The following is a 17637-nucleotide window of genomic DNA, read 5'->3' as shown; positions in this document are numbered from 1 at the left end:
CGCGCGCAGTCTCGCCGCTAAATCTCGGATGCCATCACCATGGCTATGGGTAGAAAGATCGAACTTTCCTTGCTCGCTGCTGGACTTCGACGTGGTGGACAGCAGTGGCCTACGTGATAATTAATTACTTAATTAAATGCTGGGTTGTTGCGTGCCAAAAGCACGATTTGTGGTTACGAGGCACGCCGTAGTGTGGGACTCCGGATTAATGTTGACCACCAGGGGTTCTTTAACGTGCACCCAATGGGCGGTACGAGGGCGTTTTTGCTTTTCGCCCCCATCGAAATGCGGCCGCCATAACCGGGATACGATCTCGCGATCTCGCGCTTAGCTGCGCAACGCCGTAGCCGATAAGCCACCATTGCGGGTACGGCCGACTTGGTCGGCCACTGCTGTGTGCTAGTGGCCGGCAGAGCGGCTCTCTTGTATTTGGCTGGAAACTCCGGCGGCGTTATTTTGCATCTACTTCATTAAGTACGTTTGCGCGCACTGAAAGTGGCGAGAAGAGTGTTTTGCTCCTCGAAAGCATAGGCGGGAACAGGATATCTTTGACTGTTCGCCGCACAGCAAGATAAAGTTAGACTACGCTTTTCTGGCGAAAGATGATAGACTTAATATATACTTCAAACGGCAGATCGTGTCTGCGGCGCTTCTAAGCTCATCTTGAATTTAAGACCTCGGCAGCTGAACAGAAAGGATGTCGTCTGATCGCGGGGATGGTCATAGGCGCAAGTAACGAGCAGAGAGTGAGTGAAAGATCTTGATCTGCAAACAGAACTGACGTGCAGGAATGGAAACGCCTTTTAATTTGTGTCCTTTCAGCATTCAGCTTTTACTGTGGCCGCTGTTTCGTGTTTTCGGTCGTAGCTAGCTTTGAAGTGTTTGGATAAGCGCATAAGAGTACATGCATAAGATATGAATGTACAACACTCCTAGATCATGAGACAAGGAGTAGCCAGCGCCATAATAAAGTTCCAAAGGTCTTCTTCATATAAGGCCAATAAAAAAAAAAGATCGCTTACCACTTCCTGGACATGCAAATAAAAACTGTTACAGTAGAACCCGGATATATCGGATCTGAAAGGGATCCCAAAAAAGTTCGATATATAAGTAATTCGATATATAAAATAAACATTTGACACAAAAGTGTTCTAGGGGATTTTACTGCTGTTCAGTTATACAGAATAATTCGTTACATATGGGTTCGATATATCCGGGTTCGACTGTCGTCGTCGTCGTCGTCGTCGTCATCAGTCAGTCGTCAGTCATCATCATCATCATCATCATCATCATCATCATCATCATCATCATCATATATTTATGCCCCCTGCAGGACGAAGGCCTTTCCCTGCGATCTCCAATTACACCGGTCTTGGGCTAGCCGATTCCAACTTGCGCCTGCAAATTTCCTAACTTCATCACCCCGCCTAGTTTTCTACTGTCCTCGACTGCGCTTCCCTTCTCTTGGTACCCTTTCAGTAACTCTAATGTTCCACCGGTTATCCATCCTGTTCATTACATGGCCTGCCCAGCTCCATTTTTTTCTCTTAATGTCAACTAGAATATCGGCTATCCCCGTTTGTTCTCTGATCCACACCGCTCTGTTCATGTTTCTTAACGTTGCTCCTAAGATTTTTCGTTCCATCGCTCTTTGTGCGGTTCTTAACTTGTTCTCGAGCATCTTTGTTAACCTCCAAGTTTCTGCCCCATATGTTAGCACCGGTAGAATGCAATGATTGTACACTTTTCTTTTCAACTTTCTAGTGAGGATTTGGCAATGCTTGCTGTATGCACTCCAACGCAATTTTATTCTTCTGTAAACTTCCTCGTCGTGATCAGGGTCCCCTGTGAGTAATTTACCCAGATTACCGTACTCCTTTGTAGACTCTAGAGGCTGACTGGCGATCCTGAATTCTTGTTCCCTTGCCAGACTATTGAACATTATCTTCGTCTTCTGCATATTATTCTTCAACCTCACTCTTACACTTTCTTGGTTAAGGTTCTCAATCACTTGTTGTAATTCGTCCCCATTGCTGCTGAATAGGACAACGTCATCTGCAAACCGAAGGTTGCTGAGGTTCGACTGTATTCGCTCTTATTTATTGTTTGTCACTGCGCCCTCGACAGAGAGCACTCCGACACAATCAGGCGCGCAATAATCGCGCGTAGAACTCTCGTCGCACTCACCACTTAATTTTTTATACAGAAGAAACCAACCGCGTCTAGCATGAGAAACTACGACCTGTTGTTAAACAGAGGAACCTTGCGTTAAAGCGTGCCCTGCGGCACCTGTTGAAACGATGAACCAACATTCTCAGTGGCGGCACAACGTTCCCAGGAACAGCAGTGCCAAATATTTTTTTGCAGACGCAGCGGAGAGAATACAATTCCTCTCTCTCATATCCTGCAACTTTCCGAAACCGTCGCCAAACTATCTTTTTTTTTTCTACCATTCCCGGATACAAATGCCCTTCCCCATCTAGCTAGGTCACGAATTCTTCTTCTCTGTAATGCGACCATTCATTAATTCATTCGGCGTTCATGAATGAGTAGTGGTTCCTAGTGCACGAACTACTTCCCAATTCCGAACTCTCTTAGTAGTCACTCCATTCGTGCCTGGCACAGCCTAGCACCGTTCTGCACTCATTTATCTACTTTCCTCACACGGCAATTTTCGGGCGCTCGCGACGGCACTTGTGTTCTCCGATTTCACATATTCCTTCCTTTCGCAGTTGTACTGGCCCGCCGTCGATGCCCTCGTTTGTTTGCTTTCAGGATTAGCAGACGCCGTTTATTTGCCTTAACTGTAACTAACCAGAGCTTGCGCAAGACATCTATTTCTTGCCTCGCCACCGTCTCCTCTTCTCGTTCAACGTCGCCCTGCTAACTCTCTCCGATCGTAAGGTCCTGTCTTCGATCGAGGGCCGCTGAGTCGCTCCGAACTCCTTGAAAAGTAAGATAAAATAACGACATAAAAAGCCACGTTTTCCCCGTCTTACTGCCCCTGCAGGAAAGGCTTCACTGCTCCCGAGGGTGTATGCAGGGAAGCCATCGTCACCGAAAGGCTGGGTCTGATCGAGAAGCAGTCGCGCTAACTAGGAACGAATCTTGGAATGGGAAAAAGAAAGACAAAGTTAGTGCGCAGACTCAAGAGAGAATTACAGAGCGTAGCCGGACAGCCGTGCCCTCTCCTCCTGCTTCTTCTGCTTCTTCTTTTTTTATGGCTTTCGGTTCATTTCGATCTCGGCACCGTCCACCACGGAGACGACAATTTCGCAAAAGCCGCCTCTCTCCCTCTCGACTCCGTTATGCTAATGACGCGAGGTCGCAGGTTCATTTTCGTCCCAGCTCCCGCTGCGCCTGCAACGGCGGCAGCACTTTGATGGGGGCGAAATGCAAAGACGCCCGAGCATAATACGGACCCGGACGTCTTAAGACTCGCCGAACGAATGTTCGTTTAGCTCAACGCTCGCGGTGTCTCTGAGACCTCGCGTCGTGGACCTCGGGGAACGTAAAGCTGCGTCGCTGTATCGCGCACCGATATTTTCGCTGCTGTGTCAAGAATTACGCTCCCCTTCACACAAAATGAAGTTTCGTATATACATGTATATACATCAAAACTTGAAACGAAACCAAATTCGTATGGCGCACCGGATGGCGTCGCGTTCACCAGGCGTTGTGCACACCTTCATAGGTTCTATAGTCTCACTGGCACGTGGTCCAAATTCTAACCATTTTCGAGTGTCGTAAACACTTTCCCACGTGTTTTACGTTTGTCCGGAGCACGCGCGAGAACGACAGAAGCTGGTCTTATTGACTGCAGAAGTCGACAGCAGACCACTTCATGATTACTTTTGTGTCGGGTACTTGGCCTAGCACGCACACAGCGCAGCTTTCGTTCTAAGGGCAGTTCTAGCCTTTTTTTACGAGCCACTGGCTTTGACGCGCGGCTTTAGAGAGGCCGCATTTTCGGGCGCAGCTCTTAGGCGCCCGTTCCGGCGGCGAGCGTCGGCGTAACCGAGCGAACGATCACATCGAAGGATGAAAGAGCGAATGCGGAGCGCAGCGGGGGAGGAAAGACTCGAGAAGGAAAGCAGAGGAGGAGGGTATGGCGAAAGCGTGAGAAGAAAAGCGTAGTGCGGCGACGATGGCTACGAGATGGCGCCAGAGTAGCACGCGTTGTCTGGGAGGTCTGTCTGCGGCGGCTGCTCTGTGAATAGCGCTCACGCGTCAACCACGCGCTGCCTCTCGCGATCTCCAGATTAGCGAGGAAGACGCGCCACGCTTCGCTTCGTTTGCAACGTGCCGTACGAGACAGATTATCCGAGCCAGCCAGTATATCGCGAAATGAAAACACGTATAAAGCTGCGCTCAAATTTTGCCTTAGGGAGTATCGTAATAGTCGGTGAATTTTTTTGTCGGCTTGCACTTTATTCCCTTCATCATTATCACCACTACTCACTCCTCCTCTTCCCCGTCCCCTTTCCAGTTTCAGAACATTAGGCCGGAGCACGATGTAACTCACTGGCCGACCTCCCTGATGCCTTTCTGTGAATAAATTTATCTTCCCTCTCTCTTTCTATCCCTTATGTCCTGGCGCAGTGGGCCGGGACGCGGTGCGGCTCCCGGTGCTGATGTTCATCCACGGCGAGTCGTACGAGTGGAACTCGGGCAACCCTTACGACGGCACCGTCATGGCCTCCCTCGGAAACGTGGTCGTGGTCACCATCAACTTCCGCCTGGGCATCCTCGGTGAGCGACCCACCCGTTGCGCCAAGCCGACGCGTGAAGGCGAAAAAAGTGGGCGTGAAATACCCGTTTTTACGAGTAAGCGTCGCTAAGGACCAAAACACAATGAGACGAAAAAAAAAATTGAGGACATTGCGCACACCGTAACGATTGCATAAAGGAACAGGTTTCCGGCCTAGATTGGTATAGTATTGTAAGTGCGCGCAATTAAACGAGAGCTACTTCGTCGTCGATTTCCAGATAATTGGAGGGGTGCCGAAACTTATTCATCTTAGAGGCAATTTACAGTCAATGGAAAAAAAAGTATTTAAATAGTTTCTGTACTTTTTTTAAACACTGAAACATTAGCGACGCTGTTATCTCCCTTAGCAGACGTCTTAAGTACATTCCTGAAGAAAAAGGACATGCTGAATTTCCTTTTCTTGCTGATGCAGCGATGACCAAACCATATGCGTATGCTTTGACTCTGATTGGAAGCGTGGCTTTCCTTGGCGACTTTCAGAACACTGAGAAATGGGGCAAATTGCTCGATGAAATTGCGTGCTGCAAGAAACTTTAACGTTGTCGTATTAGAAAGGTGTTTTGCGAAAATGGCATTTGTTTCGATTGTCATTTGAAAATCGTGAAAAAAAAAGAAAGAAATAAGGACATCGTGATAGCTGACCTCAGCGCAGCAGCAGCAGCGGCGGCGGCGGCGGCGACAACGACAAAAAAAAAAAAAAAAAAAAAAAAAAAAAAGCGCTGTTGTGACGCAGAACTTTGGAGCACAATCGCTGTTTCTACGAGGGCGTGTGGAGGCTGTCAGTGGGACATTAATCGAGGTTGGGGATAAGATTCGAGATGCTCGCCTGTCGACCGCACATGGTCTTTTCCTTGTAAACGCACCTTTATATAAGCTGAATAAAACAAACAAACAGGCAGACAGACAAACAAACGGACAGCCAGACAGACAGCCAGACAGACAGACGAAAACATGTCTACAACAGAATGATGACACAAGGTTTTTGCGTCACGTGCTCCTGGCACCAGCGCCTCATTTAAAAGTAAAGAGACCATTCCCGAACCTGCCCTAGCTCGTTGCTACCGTTATTCTTCTCGAGTGCTTCGCTTGAAAGCTGAACGGTGGCGGCTCTGTTGGTGCCCCAGGGCTTCCCACTGGCTTACCACTGCTTTAGCGACTTTTCCAGAAAAACATTTTGTGCGCGTGGCCCTATTGACGGTCAGCACGTCGTGAGAGAGTTCTGTCAACTATAAAGTTAATGTTGAAGCTCAACCGTTCGCCACGTGTCTGCAATGTTCAAAAGGGAACGAGTTTCGACTGTGCCATTTAAAGAATGAAAAAGGAAAAGTGCCGCTGTTTACCTCCGACTGAGGGACTCTGAGGAAATGAGGTCAGCGAAATGACCCTAGATAGGGTGACCTCAATGATATTGCCTTCTTTTGCTTAATGTTCTCTAGAAGGGAAGGCTTGTTGTAATAACGGAATGAATACAGGAACGTTAAATCGATCGCACTGGCAAATAAATGCAACTGCATAGGACAAAGAGAAGCCTAAGACATTATTTCCTATTCTGCTTTCGTACTTAATTTCGTTTCGCGTCATCTTACTGCATAATATATCCGAAGACTAGAGCAATGTGCGTGTTCCGCATTCGCTTATGCAATGTCCCAATATTAATCAGCTTTTTTTTTCCCTTCTGAGCCACGTTTAAAAAAAAAAAAACGATGCGTTGGTACTATCTAAATGATCTAGTTAGTCCCTGTTGCATCATTGTTAGGAGTGCGTGCACGTTGCTCAAAACAATATGTAACACTCGTCGCGCCGATTGTTTTTCCCTGCTACTGACATCCTTACTGACCTAACTGTGAGCGCTTAAGGCGTGTGTTACTATGCACATTGTTTGAACATGTATATTATAATTTATTTTTCATCGTGGGTGTGTTGCTTTATTATAGTTTGGGATAACTCTAAAGCTGCCTGCGTTCACACGTTTCTTTCACTTGTTCAAAAACAACGACACCAAGAAGACGAACAGCAACATTAACAACAACTATACTACAACGACAACAACGCGCCCCGCACCCTCGCAGGCTTCCTTCCGGCGATGGGCAACAGCGCACGGGCCAACAACGGCCTCCTGGACCAGATCGCGGCCTTGCACTGGATCCGCGACAACATCGCTGAGTTCGGCGGCGACCCCGCCAACGTGACGCTGGCCGGCCACGGCACGGGTGCCGCCATGGCGCACCTGCTGCTCCTGGCACCCATGGCCCAGTCGCTGGTGCACCGTGCCCTCCTGATGTCCGGCTCGGCGCTCAGCCCGTGGGCGCTGGCCCGGGACGCGCACGCTCACGCGCGTCACGTGGCCCGCGCCCTCGACTGTCCCGTGGCCGAAGAAGAAGGGCTCGTCGAGTGCCTGCGGCTGCGACCCGTGGGCGACCTGCTGCGCGTACCCCTGTCGGTGCCCGACCACCTGAGCGCGTTCGGCCCCACGGTGGACGGCATCGTGCTGCGCGCCGAGCCCCTGGAGCTGACCGAGTCTCTCGCCTCGTCGGGCCGCCGCCTCGAGCTGATGATGGGCGTGTCGCGGTTCGAGTCGTACTTCTTCGTGAGCGCCTCGGAGGAGAAGTACGGCATCGAGGCGGACCGGCGGGACCGGCTGCTACGCACGCTGGTGCGCAACCTCTTCTCCTTCCACCAGCAGGAGATATTCTTGACCATCGTCAACGAGTACACCGACTGGACGAAGCCCTTCCAGGTTAGCGCGTATTCATTGTAAGGCTGTCTGTCTCTTTCTTTCTCTCTTTCTCACTATATGTGTTTCTCTGCCCCCCCCTCTCTCTCTCTCTCTCTCTCTCTCTCTCTCTCATTTTCTTTTTCTCTCGCCCATAGCAAGTTTTGTTACAATCGTCGGTACAACGCAATCATATGGTTCCCGTATGAGCGTGCGTGTATAGCCTAGTGGTTATGACGCTCGCCTTCGGACCGTGGTACCCACGTTCGAATCCCGCCTTGCCAGGAAAGTTTACTTTGTTTCATTTATTTTATTTCTATCGCTCTTTGTCTGCCGCTATTTCTTTGTCTCTCTGCACCTCCTCTACTCATTTCGCACTCTCCACTTCGCTCGAAACTGCGATCGCCATCGCTCCGTAGGGATCAACCTCGACCTTAAACGTTCTTCTTCCTTGGGTTTTACGTGCCAAAACCAGTTCCGATTATGAGGCACGCCGTAGTGGAGGCCTCCGGATTAATTTTGCCCACTTGGGGTTCTTTAACCCTAAAGAGCTCCGCTGTTAATAAAGGACAGGCAGGGACGAGTGTTGAATGGAAATAATAGTTTGTTCTGCTAGCCTGTGGTCGAAGTTGTTTGGTTAGAAAATGAACTTGCTCGCGCATGCACAGTAACATTTTTGCAAAGTGTCCATTGTGCATTTGCGTGCACACGCCGTTTCCTGAGCGAGCTAACTCCGGCGTCGCCTCCCTCGCCACTGCAGCACCCGCTCAACATCCTGGACAGCACGGGTGAGGCCGTGGGCGACGCGCTGGTGGTGGCTCCGCTGGTGCGCGCCGCGGGCCTGATGTCCCGTGTCGCGCCCACCTTCCTGTACGTGTTCGCGCACCAGGCCGAGCTCTCGTCGGACTACCCGAGCCGGCTCGGATGCGTGCACGGCGAGGAGCTGGCCTTCGTGTTCGGCGCACCACTCGTTGCGGCCCTGGGGCACTTCGGCCGCAACTACAGCCGGCCCGAGCAGGCGCTCGCCGAGGCCACCGTTGTGTTCTGGACAAACTTCGTCAAGTTCGGGTACGACGCGCCACTATTGCTTCTTTCTATAGCTTAACTTGTATTGAAAAAGTCTAAGAGCGCGAAATGAATACGAGGGCCGAGGTAAAAGAAGCACACATGGACAAACACTCACTTCCAGCTACTTTATTTTGAAGCCTCGCCTTTACGTTCTCGACCAAAAAAAAAAAAAAAAAGAAAGACACAATTTCATTCAGATAAAGCGTATGTTATACCAAAATGTGGCGCTGCTATTCTCTCTCTCTCTCTCTCTTCAAGCTTAGCTACAACTATTAAACAACAAAGATTGATTGATGGAGTAAATCTTTTATTTATTGGATAGCTATTTGGCCTGATGCGAGTATTATGGAAGGGGAAATAGTGTGTCGGGCGCACAAGGCGCGATGCGAGGAGCAGGGTCTGCAGCAGGTCTAAAAGCCCGGATTCCCTGGCAAAATTCAGGGGTGACTCCAGGGCTACGCGTCGGTCCCCTAGACAACCCACCAGTCTGATCCACTCCTCCTCGTAGCTTGGTATGTGTTCCTGGTGAAGGTACTTTCTACGCACTGCGCCTCCTGTGCCGGCCATTCCCACAACAGGTGCTTGGAGGTGGGTCGTATACTGGTTGCTTGCAGTCGGGGAAGGTGTGGCCGCTGTTGCGGGTGTCATGTGCGTCGTCGTCAGCGTGAACATCTTGCTGACTTGCCTCCGCTCGACGTCTTGCGCAAGTCTGCCACTTTTCTAGTACGCCTGACACGAGGGCAAGGCCAGACTGCAGCCGGAAAAGAAGAGCTTGTCCAGTTCGGGGTAAACCAGGACACAGTGCGTGGAAAGATAAATAATTAAACAGAATTGGAGATGTAAAGGACGCATGCATGTCGATTTCTGCGCCAGGGAATGAAGAAAAGAACGGGGATCAACAAGTATGATCAGCTGTACAAATTCGATTCAATTATCGATCTAAGGGCAGCGCGCTTGATGATACAAATACGAACATTAAGATATATACACACGCACGAGCACCGTGTGTGTGTGTCTTAATGTTCTTCTTTGTCTCATCAAGTGCGCTGCCGTTGAATTGATAATGTACAAACTCATTGCATATAATGACATAAAAGACGTCCTACGTTGTCCATTCGGGTATAGCAATCATAAAGTATGGTCGCGGAAAGAGAGAGAATATTCTTACAGGGATCTTGCACGAAGCGTCGCGGCTGCTTATTCGAAGTGCCACCATAACATGGTGAAATACTGCCCCCTAATCCTATCCGTTTGCCTGCGGCAGCACCGTGACCAACACTCCAACGATAATGCCAGGTTGTTTCGCGCAACCAGCCTATCAATGCGTTAAAGTCCGCACAACTACAGTTCAATCACTCGTTATCTCGGTGACGGTTTCTAGTGAATTTACGTGTGCGTGTCGCGCAAGTAAGCCCGGTGGATTCCTTCGTAAATTCCGCGCTGCTGCCTCTTAACATCCACGCTCAGTAATGCGGGACCGCACTGCTATGCGTGCATGCGCGTGACGCGACTCGCTGGTCAACAACCTTCAAAAGCGGAGTCTTTCCAGAGCCGTAGAGACAAAGCACGAGATCAAAAAAGACAACGCTTATATGGGCCAATGTTCGCGTTTACCTGTGAAACACAGGAGTTCTGCAAAGCAGTTGCCTTACAGGATCGCGTCTTCCCGATGTTTTCTTTTTCTTGCGACCGAGTTTCAAAACGACGTTTGTTTCGCTCTCCCATTCGCTTTGGGTGAAAGGCTGTCTGTCTGAATTCATTGGGCCGATCCCTGAGGCAGTGTAATCTAAGGTGGTGACTTGGTGGACCGATCTCGATACCAGTGATTCTGGAAGCGGTGAAACGCCACAGCACCCACACGCCTCGAAGCATTAACTAATAGAGCTAACCACTAAGCATTACCTGCAGAGTATTTCAGCGGATCTGTACCTGGACGCTATCACTTGACCTTCACAATAATTCTCAGATGGTTTATGCCCATTTTTTTATCAATGTTCCTTAAGAAAAACCATCACGTGGCAACTCGACTTGTTTTTTTCGACGTTATCAGATTTGAACAGACCTCTCAAATGCAAACCTCTTACGCTAAACCTCCCCCACCCTCAATTCCACAGGGACCCCAGTTACACGGGCCACAGCGGTGGATTGACCGGGAGCGAGCTGCACGCCAAGGGGCGCTTCGAGCGCATTGCTTGGCCACCGTACGAACCGGCGCATCAAAAGTACCTACTCATCGGTAAGCGGGAGCTTGATCTTAGCAGCTTATGGTCAGATTGTCGGTTTCTTTCATTTTTTTTTGTTATCGTGGCACGCACACAGAACATACGTTGTTCTCTCCTAATACACTGAATGTATTGTATATTTATGACGCGTTTACATGACATTAGTAGAGAGGTTGATGGCCGCAAAAGAAGATTGCTCTTTTTGTAAGACACGCACCTTCGCTAATGTAAACTCAACTCGTAACCGTTGTGCCGCGAGCCTTGATGACACACATGCAGCGCGAAGACTGGCCAAAAAGTAACTGCTGACAAAACATGAGCCTCATAAGTGACGTGATGTTACTCACTGTCCACTGATTCAAACCTGGTCACTTTCCTTCTGGAGAGGCTTATTCTTCCCATACATGAATCGTCCTAACGCCCCGTGTCGGTCACGGGACCTCTTTCGGCTGCTGTAATGACACATGCGTCAGACCGTCTCGCTAATAACGCGCTGGTGATATTGCTCTGATGACGTTAGCGCACGATGCCCAGATATATTCACAGCGACGGACATATGAGTTCGAGGGTGCCGAAGAAGTTGAGGTCTGGAGCGAACACACTAAACAATTTCTCACCCTTAAGGGTGTAAAATAGGGTGCTCCCTAAATTTACACCCCACTGCACACCCTTCGAGCACCCTATTTGGGCCGGAGCACCCTACGAGCAAGACGCAAAGGGTGCATTTACCGGAAGGGTGTAAACGAGGGTGCAAGAAGGGTGCTATAACAAATGGGTGCTTAAGTGCTCATAAGGGTGTACATTATGGGACAAAATTTTGTGGACCACGTGATCAGAAAACGAAGCGGATAGCTTTTAGCGGTCGCCTGGCTAGCCACCGCGGCCTCACTAGGAGCCTTGCTAAAGTAGTGATCGGCTGAGCACCGGCAGCATCCCGCCGAGGGGAAGGTCCAGTTTTTTCCTGGCGCTCGTGCAGCCTCAACCTCTGCGGCTTGCGACCGGCGCTGACCAAGCATGACGCGCAAGCTCATTACCGTCGGCTGTGTACGGCACTTGGGGAGCTGAAATAACAGCATTTTGACTTTCACCGCAAGTGCGGCCTCCAGCCAGCGGTTAATAAATCTATCGGCTTCGTTTGCAGAACACGTGGCCTACAAACTTTTGTCTACGACTGTACATGTAGTGTAGTATATTTGTACACAGGTTACAAAGAAAGATTAAACCAACAGGACAACGGGAACACAATATGGCTTTTGTGCAGGATAAATATTTATTTGTCTTGCAAAATACGAGCTTGTTATGTCATCCTTCGAAAATGCATTGTAATTCCATATGCATATTGCTCGTGCAAATATATAGCAGCGGCAAATACAAGTGATAAATTTTCTTGCAGTGAATGGTGCAACTTCTGTTTCCACATAGATTTCGGAGATTCACAAAATATAAAAAGCCGACATCTCAGTCATACCCAGTGAACCACGAACCTCTCTTCAAGGTCTATAATTGATCCCAACGTCAACGTCTTGAGGTGACGTACATATTACGTCTCGAGTAGGTACCTTTTTATAAGGAAATGCATGGATGTCTAAAGATGTATTATCTACATGAATGTTAGACTACCAGATAACGTACTATGGATGTACATAGGATATCATTCAGGCACCATAAAATTAATTGGTACACTTAGCACTTGAACCATATGTATACCTCCTACGTTTCGTAGGCGTGCAGAATGTATGTATGAATGTATGTATGTATGCACTTACGCGGTGTGTACTGTTATTGTTATTATTGGGTCTTTATTGTTATTATTATTATTGTTATTATTAATATTTAACACGCCAGAAGTTGGGGATATGAAATTACGAATAGATTTACACCGACGTTAGGAAGTGCTATAGTATAATATATTTTAATGCCTGAGATGTTTAAGTAATTAAGAATTATATTGAAATCTCGGGCAGCAAACAAAAAATGGAGGGAAGCTAAAGCTTCGCCGTTAAGAGTGGAAGGTGATAGAGTTATCGGGCCCCGTTCGCATCGCATTTTTCTTTATGACTAGACTTCACTGCAACACAGAATGTGGGAAATCCAGCTTAAAAGACCAAACTTACACAAATCCCCTTAAAGCGGGCTTCACTTTTAAACAGAAATGGGTTGCTGGGAAGACGTTTTTACAGGGGCAATATAAGTGGTCTTATATTAAAATGTGAAGGCCCTGGGACCTTTTTAATTATTTTATTAATTGTTTGCTATTGCCCCGACACGCCCGCGCGTGTTCAGAACATTAGGCAGGCTAAGTTCCAATTTGACCTTGTCGAGGATGCGAGCGACATCTGGATAGGATTTTTGCAAGTAAACTACCCGAGCGCGCCACTGTTGGTATAGCAAAAATGCTGGAAAAGGGGTTTTTGTTTGCGTTTCCTCGTACCAGAATTGTTTTCTCGTACATTCAAATTATAATCCGATGCCACCATGGCTGTAGGTTGTGGTTAAGTCGTACTTTACCATTTTTTTCTGACGGATTTTACTGTGAGAAATTCAATTTTTGTTCACTAACACCTTGCGCAACACGAAGGGCCTGCGCGGTCGGGGTGGTCCGGGATGATTTTCTCTACCACGGACGCCGGCGCTTACGCCGACACCAACGCCGCATTTTCTGCGACACGGGGTCCTTAACGCTGTCGTGTTAATTTATATGATTGACCTTCAAGGCTTATCTGCAATCCACTCCATAATATAAGCATATTCCCAGCGCAGCCTCGTAATATTGCACACGACATTGTGTCTAAATCTCTATTATATAATTGCTGTGCTATTTTATTTTATTATTTTAATATCTGATGCCTTATTTTAATATAATTGTGTTGTTTATTTTGTTGCTTTTGTATAGTTTAGATCACAACCTACTGGTTTAAATAATCTCAAGTAGTGACAGTTCCCTGAAATATAAACAATATTACATAATTGCTATCTTTTTGTTTCGACGCGCTATAAATCATTGCGTCCAAAGTTCGCCTTTATCTCTTGCCTACCCCAATTCGATAATTTTTTGTTGGTGCACGTGTAGGTATAGCAATCGGTATTAGTATTGTGCTAATTGTTTGTTTCTTCGAAATAACTTTTTCTAGCAAATGAACGTAATATTTCAAATTTCACGCCAAAGTCCTGTAAATTGTCCTTAACAAAATGGCGCCTACAATAATCAACAGCTTTTCGTTTATACTTTAAAGATAAAACCTTCTGAACGTTGTGTTTTTTGTATGATTATTATTACATAATATTACATTTAATATTATAAAATAATACCGTAATTATAGTAGCAATTATAAAGAAGAATTGGCAAGAAGCAGCTGTGGCGCAACGTCTCGCGTTTTCCTTCTGCCTGCTTTGGCGGTGTATTTGCGTTGCGATGGCATCATTCTTCTCGGAGCCGGAGTGAAATTGAAGTCGCGTGTTTGTATTAGTTTTTTGAATTGCTGTTGGGGCTGGGGCTGCGTGATCGTCACTGGCGTCCTCCAGAGTGCCCACCGATCGGAAAGTCGTACGAACCCCAAGCTTTGAACGTCTGTTTATCGCAACATCGAAAGCGGCGGCACAGAAGACGCGATGTGAGCTCCGGTGGGAACAGCAGCCCTTTGTCTCGTAACGGTAAGTAAACGTTTGTTAGCGCAGCTAGCACGCGTATGTGTATTGATTATGAACACTATGTTGAGATATGTCAAGAGCAGAGCACGCCGCGAGGTGGCCGAATTGTTTGAAGCGCTTGGCCAGCCTGTCGAGGCCGGCGACAGCCTTGCGTACCGGCAGCTCAGTAAGCGTTCGCGACGGGCTAGCAGTAGCGTGCCCAAAAGTGAACCGCAAGCGAGCTACTCCGAAAGCGAGTATCCTAGCTTCAGTGCAGTAAGCGCAACGCCTGTTAGCAGTAGCGCGGCTACAGTCTATTGTTCAAGGCTGGTATTTTGTAGCGATGCCTTTCCGGATGCTAATGCCCCTTCGCGCTTTTCGCGCTTGGTCAGTGGTCAGAGCGACGGTCCGTTCACGTTATCAACTGGATCAGCTGGCCGTGAGTGGTGGATGTTAAGACTAGTAAATAAAGCATAAGGCATCGCTACAAAATACCGGCCCAGGTTGCACAGAAAGCAGCTCAGATTGTTCAGATCGTTATGCGGAGGTTTCCGTCGACTGGTGACTATCCGAAGCCGGTGAGGATTCAGAAGAACGGTTTTCCGATGTATTTAACGCTGACGTGCTGGAAACCGCAGAACGGGCAGGAAGCCAAAGCACTAGCAGCTAAAATTTCGCAGCTTCGCTTGCAAAGTGGGCTCTACAATGTAACATTACTCACAGGTCCCTGACACCGCCTGTCCGACTTCTAAGAGCACACGGGTTTTTCCGGAATCTTCCAAAAGATGCTAGAACTTTTCTGAAGACCCCCCGTGGGGCTGTCGAGGTATGTGCATGTGTAGCCTTAAACTAGCTTAAATGTCGTTGAGAAATTTGAAGACAGAGCACGCTTCCACTTCAAATGCACCTGCTACGTGTTTTGCATCTGCTGTTTGATAATGACAAGAGCATATGTAGGTGGAACGTGGTTGGAGTGGCAGCATGCGTATTTTGCACATTGTATAATTGTATACATCAGAGCATTTGGAGCACCGCCAAATTTTTTTGTTATCTTTTTTATTGGCCGAGTTGTTGAGATGATAAAATAGTTTTGCTGGTGAGAAAGTTCGAGATGTAGTAATTTGCTTACTGTGTGCTTACAGCCCACAACTGAGGGACGTAGTAGAAAGTAGAGCTGTAAGTAAATTGTTATTTTACTTGGGGCAGCCAGCTGTGGGGATTCTAGACAATGTGATTCTGGGCACATCCATTATCGTAAAAATCCTTGAGCGTACAAATTCATTGAGGCTGGAACAGAGAGCAATATTCCCATACACTCCAAACGTAATAACTGCGGACAGAAGCTTCTCCAGACGTGCGTTTTAATATCAAGGAAAAACACCTAGGGAAACCTATGAAGCTTTCATCATCTACATGAGGGGAGTGACTTGCGTCAGCCCGCCTTCGACCACACTCGTAAAGAAACTGCTCTACCTGACATCTTAAGTTCTTTTCTCTCAGAAATTGTGTCTGACTTTTGTTTTTTGGGGTGTCATTAATCTTTCTGTTCTTTCTTGAGAGAACTTATTGCACATGATCATAAAACCACTTTCAATTGGTAGTATCAGCATGTGTTCTGTCATTTGTGTTGTTTGCACTGCTTTGCCTTTTCCTTGTTTCTATGATGCTTACTAACATTTCATTTGGCCCTTTACAATAAGTGACCTCTGAATTGGAGCACAATATTATTCTATTGTTCATGCAACTCGCGGGACTCCTGGAAGGTAGCCTTGCGCTACAGATTCAAGAATCAGCGAAGAGTTCTCCCTAGGGATGGTTGTGTGGGCGAGAACCACACGAAGTTTGGGTCACGCAGGAAGGGCAGTGAAGAAACAGCCACAGTGGAGCTCCAGTGGTACAAAGTGCAAAAGATCGTGGGGGCATTCCGCAGTGAAATACAATATGTTGATTTGTTTATCTAGGATGACGTGTAGCAAGCTAATGGTGACCGTAGTATTTTCATTTGATAATGCTTTCAACTATTTCTAATTTTCACTGAGTAGAAGCGCTCAGAATTTAATTCTGTCTTTTTGGTGCTCTCTGTTTTGAGGTGGTATCAAAGTATTTTGGATTCGTGATTCAATTTAGGCTGGCCAAATATTTAACAAATGAATTTAGCTAGGCAAAACTAAATACCATAAATCAGAAAGACCAATTGCAACAAAATGCAAGGATACAGTTGAAACGAGGCCTTTGGGATACTAATAAAGTTATTTGGTGCTCGACCACAGTCCTTTGTGGGTTTGCTGCCTGTCTAGCAGGTGGGAACAAGGCCATATGTTAATCCACCTAATTAGCTATTTTCATGGTTGACGAAATCCTACGTAGTTGTGTGTTGGTGTAAATGTATCACATAAAAGGGATTGTAAATGAGGCCGTTAACTTTTGACAATACCTCTTGAACATTACTGAAATATTTCCTTGCATAGTGCAGGTGTATTTATGCTGCAATCAGCTATATTGGTGTTGCTTCCCTCAGGATGTTGCTATCTCTACAATAGCCGGAGAAGACGAAACAAGTTTTGCAATGCACACGGACTGGCTCAGTTGTGAATGTCACAAATGCTCCCCTAACGAGGATCAAATCAATGAAAGGATGGCCTTGATAAATAATATTCATGAGGCAAAGAGGAAGTACCCATACATGATGAGCTTTGAGAGGGTAAGTACTTTTGCTATGTATGAAACAGCATTTACATTAACTTAGCCTGCATGGTTGTGGAGGCGGCTGCATTCAAAAAGAACTAGAGCTTTTGTAAATAGTTTAAAAACTAATATAATGCACACACATGTTCTAGTGTACTAAAAAAAAAAGACTACTGCTCTCTACATATTTATCTGATGAAAAAGTTAGTGCTCTAATGTATTCGGGCAGAAGACTCATTAGCTATGTCACCAAGGCTGTCCTTGCGCCGCAGACGCTTCGCCATCAAAAGGTACACCACAAAGCAATGAAAGTCGTTCAACGCTTGTATGAAGACACTGGCATTTGTGATGAATACTGACTGAACTACATTGTGTGTGTGTGTGCATAGTGCTTATGTGTGAAAAATACTAGAGAACTGTGTTGAAGAGATAACTTTTGAACTTACCGAAAGGAAGACTTTCTTTTTTATTATTGCGATAGCAATTCCATGGACACTCTAAAGCGGATTTCTGCCGTCGCCGTGAGGTTCCGTATGACGTCAACGTGATGA

At 47.1% G+C, this 17637-nt stretch overlaps 1 protein-coding gene across 5 annotated transcripts in view; it reads left to right on the top strand.

The window, feature by feature from the left end:
- LOC119440723 (neuroligin-4, X-linked) overlaps window positions 1–17637 on the top strand; it is an 87033-nt gene that overhangs the window by 51813 nt on the left and 17583 nt on the right. For 2 of the 5 annotated variants that reach the window (XM_049662339.1, XM_049662340.1), the window contains exons 2-4: window positions 4603–4752; window positions 6841–7508; window positions 8245–8552. In XM_049662339.1, the coding sequence (XP_049518296.1) occupies window positions 4603–4752; window positions 6841–7508; window positions 8245–8552 (1126 nt within the window). Of the gene's footprint in view, window positions 1–4602; window positions 4753–6840; window positions 7509–8244; window positions 8553–10666; window positions 10789–17637 lie in introns of all 5 variants that reach the window. The other 3 variants (XM_049662336.1, XM_049662338.1, XM_049662337.1) reach the window with 3 other exon arrangements.

The sequence above is a fragment of the Dermacentor silvarum genome, chromosome 2, assembly GCF_013339745.2.
Source record: "Dermacentor silvarum isolate Dsil-2018 chromosome 2, BIME_Dsil_1.4, whole genome shotgun sequence".
NCBI classification, from domain to species: Eukaryota; Metazoa; Arthropoda; class Arachnida; order Ixodida; family Ixodidae; genus Dermacentor; species Dermacentor silvarum.
Note: the sequence above shows the minus strand (reverse complement) of the source record. Positions and strands in the feature narration are given on the sequence as shown.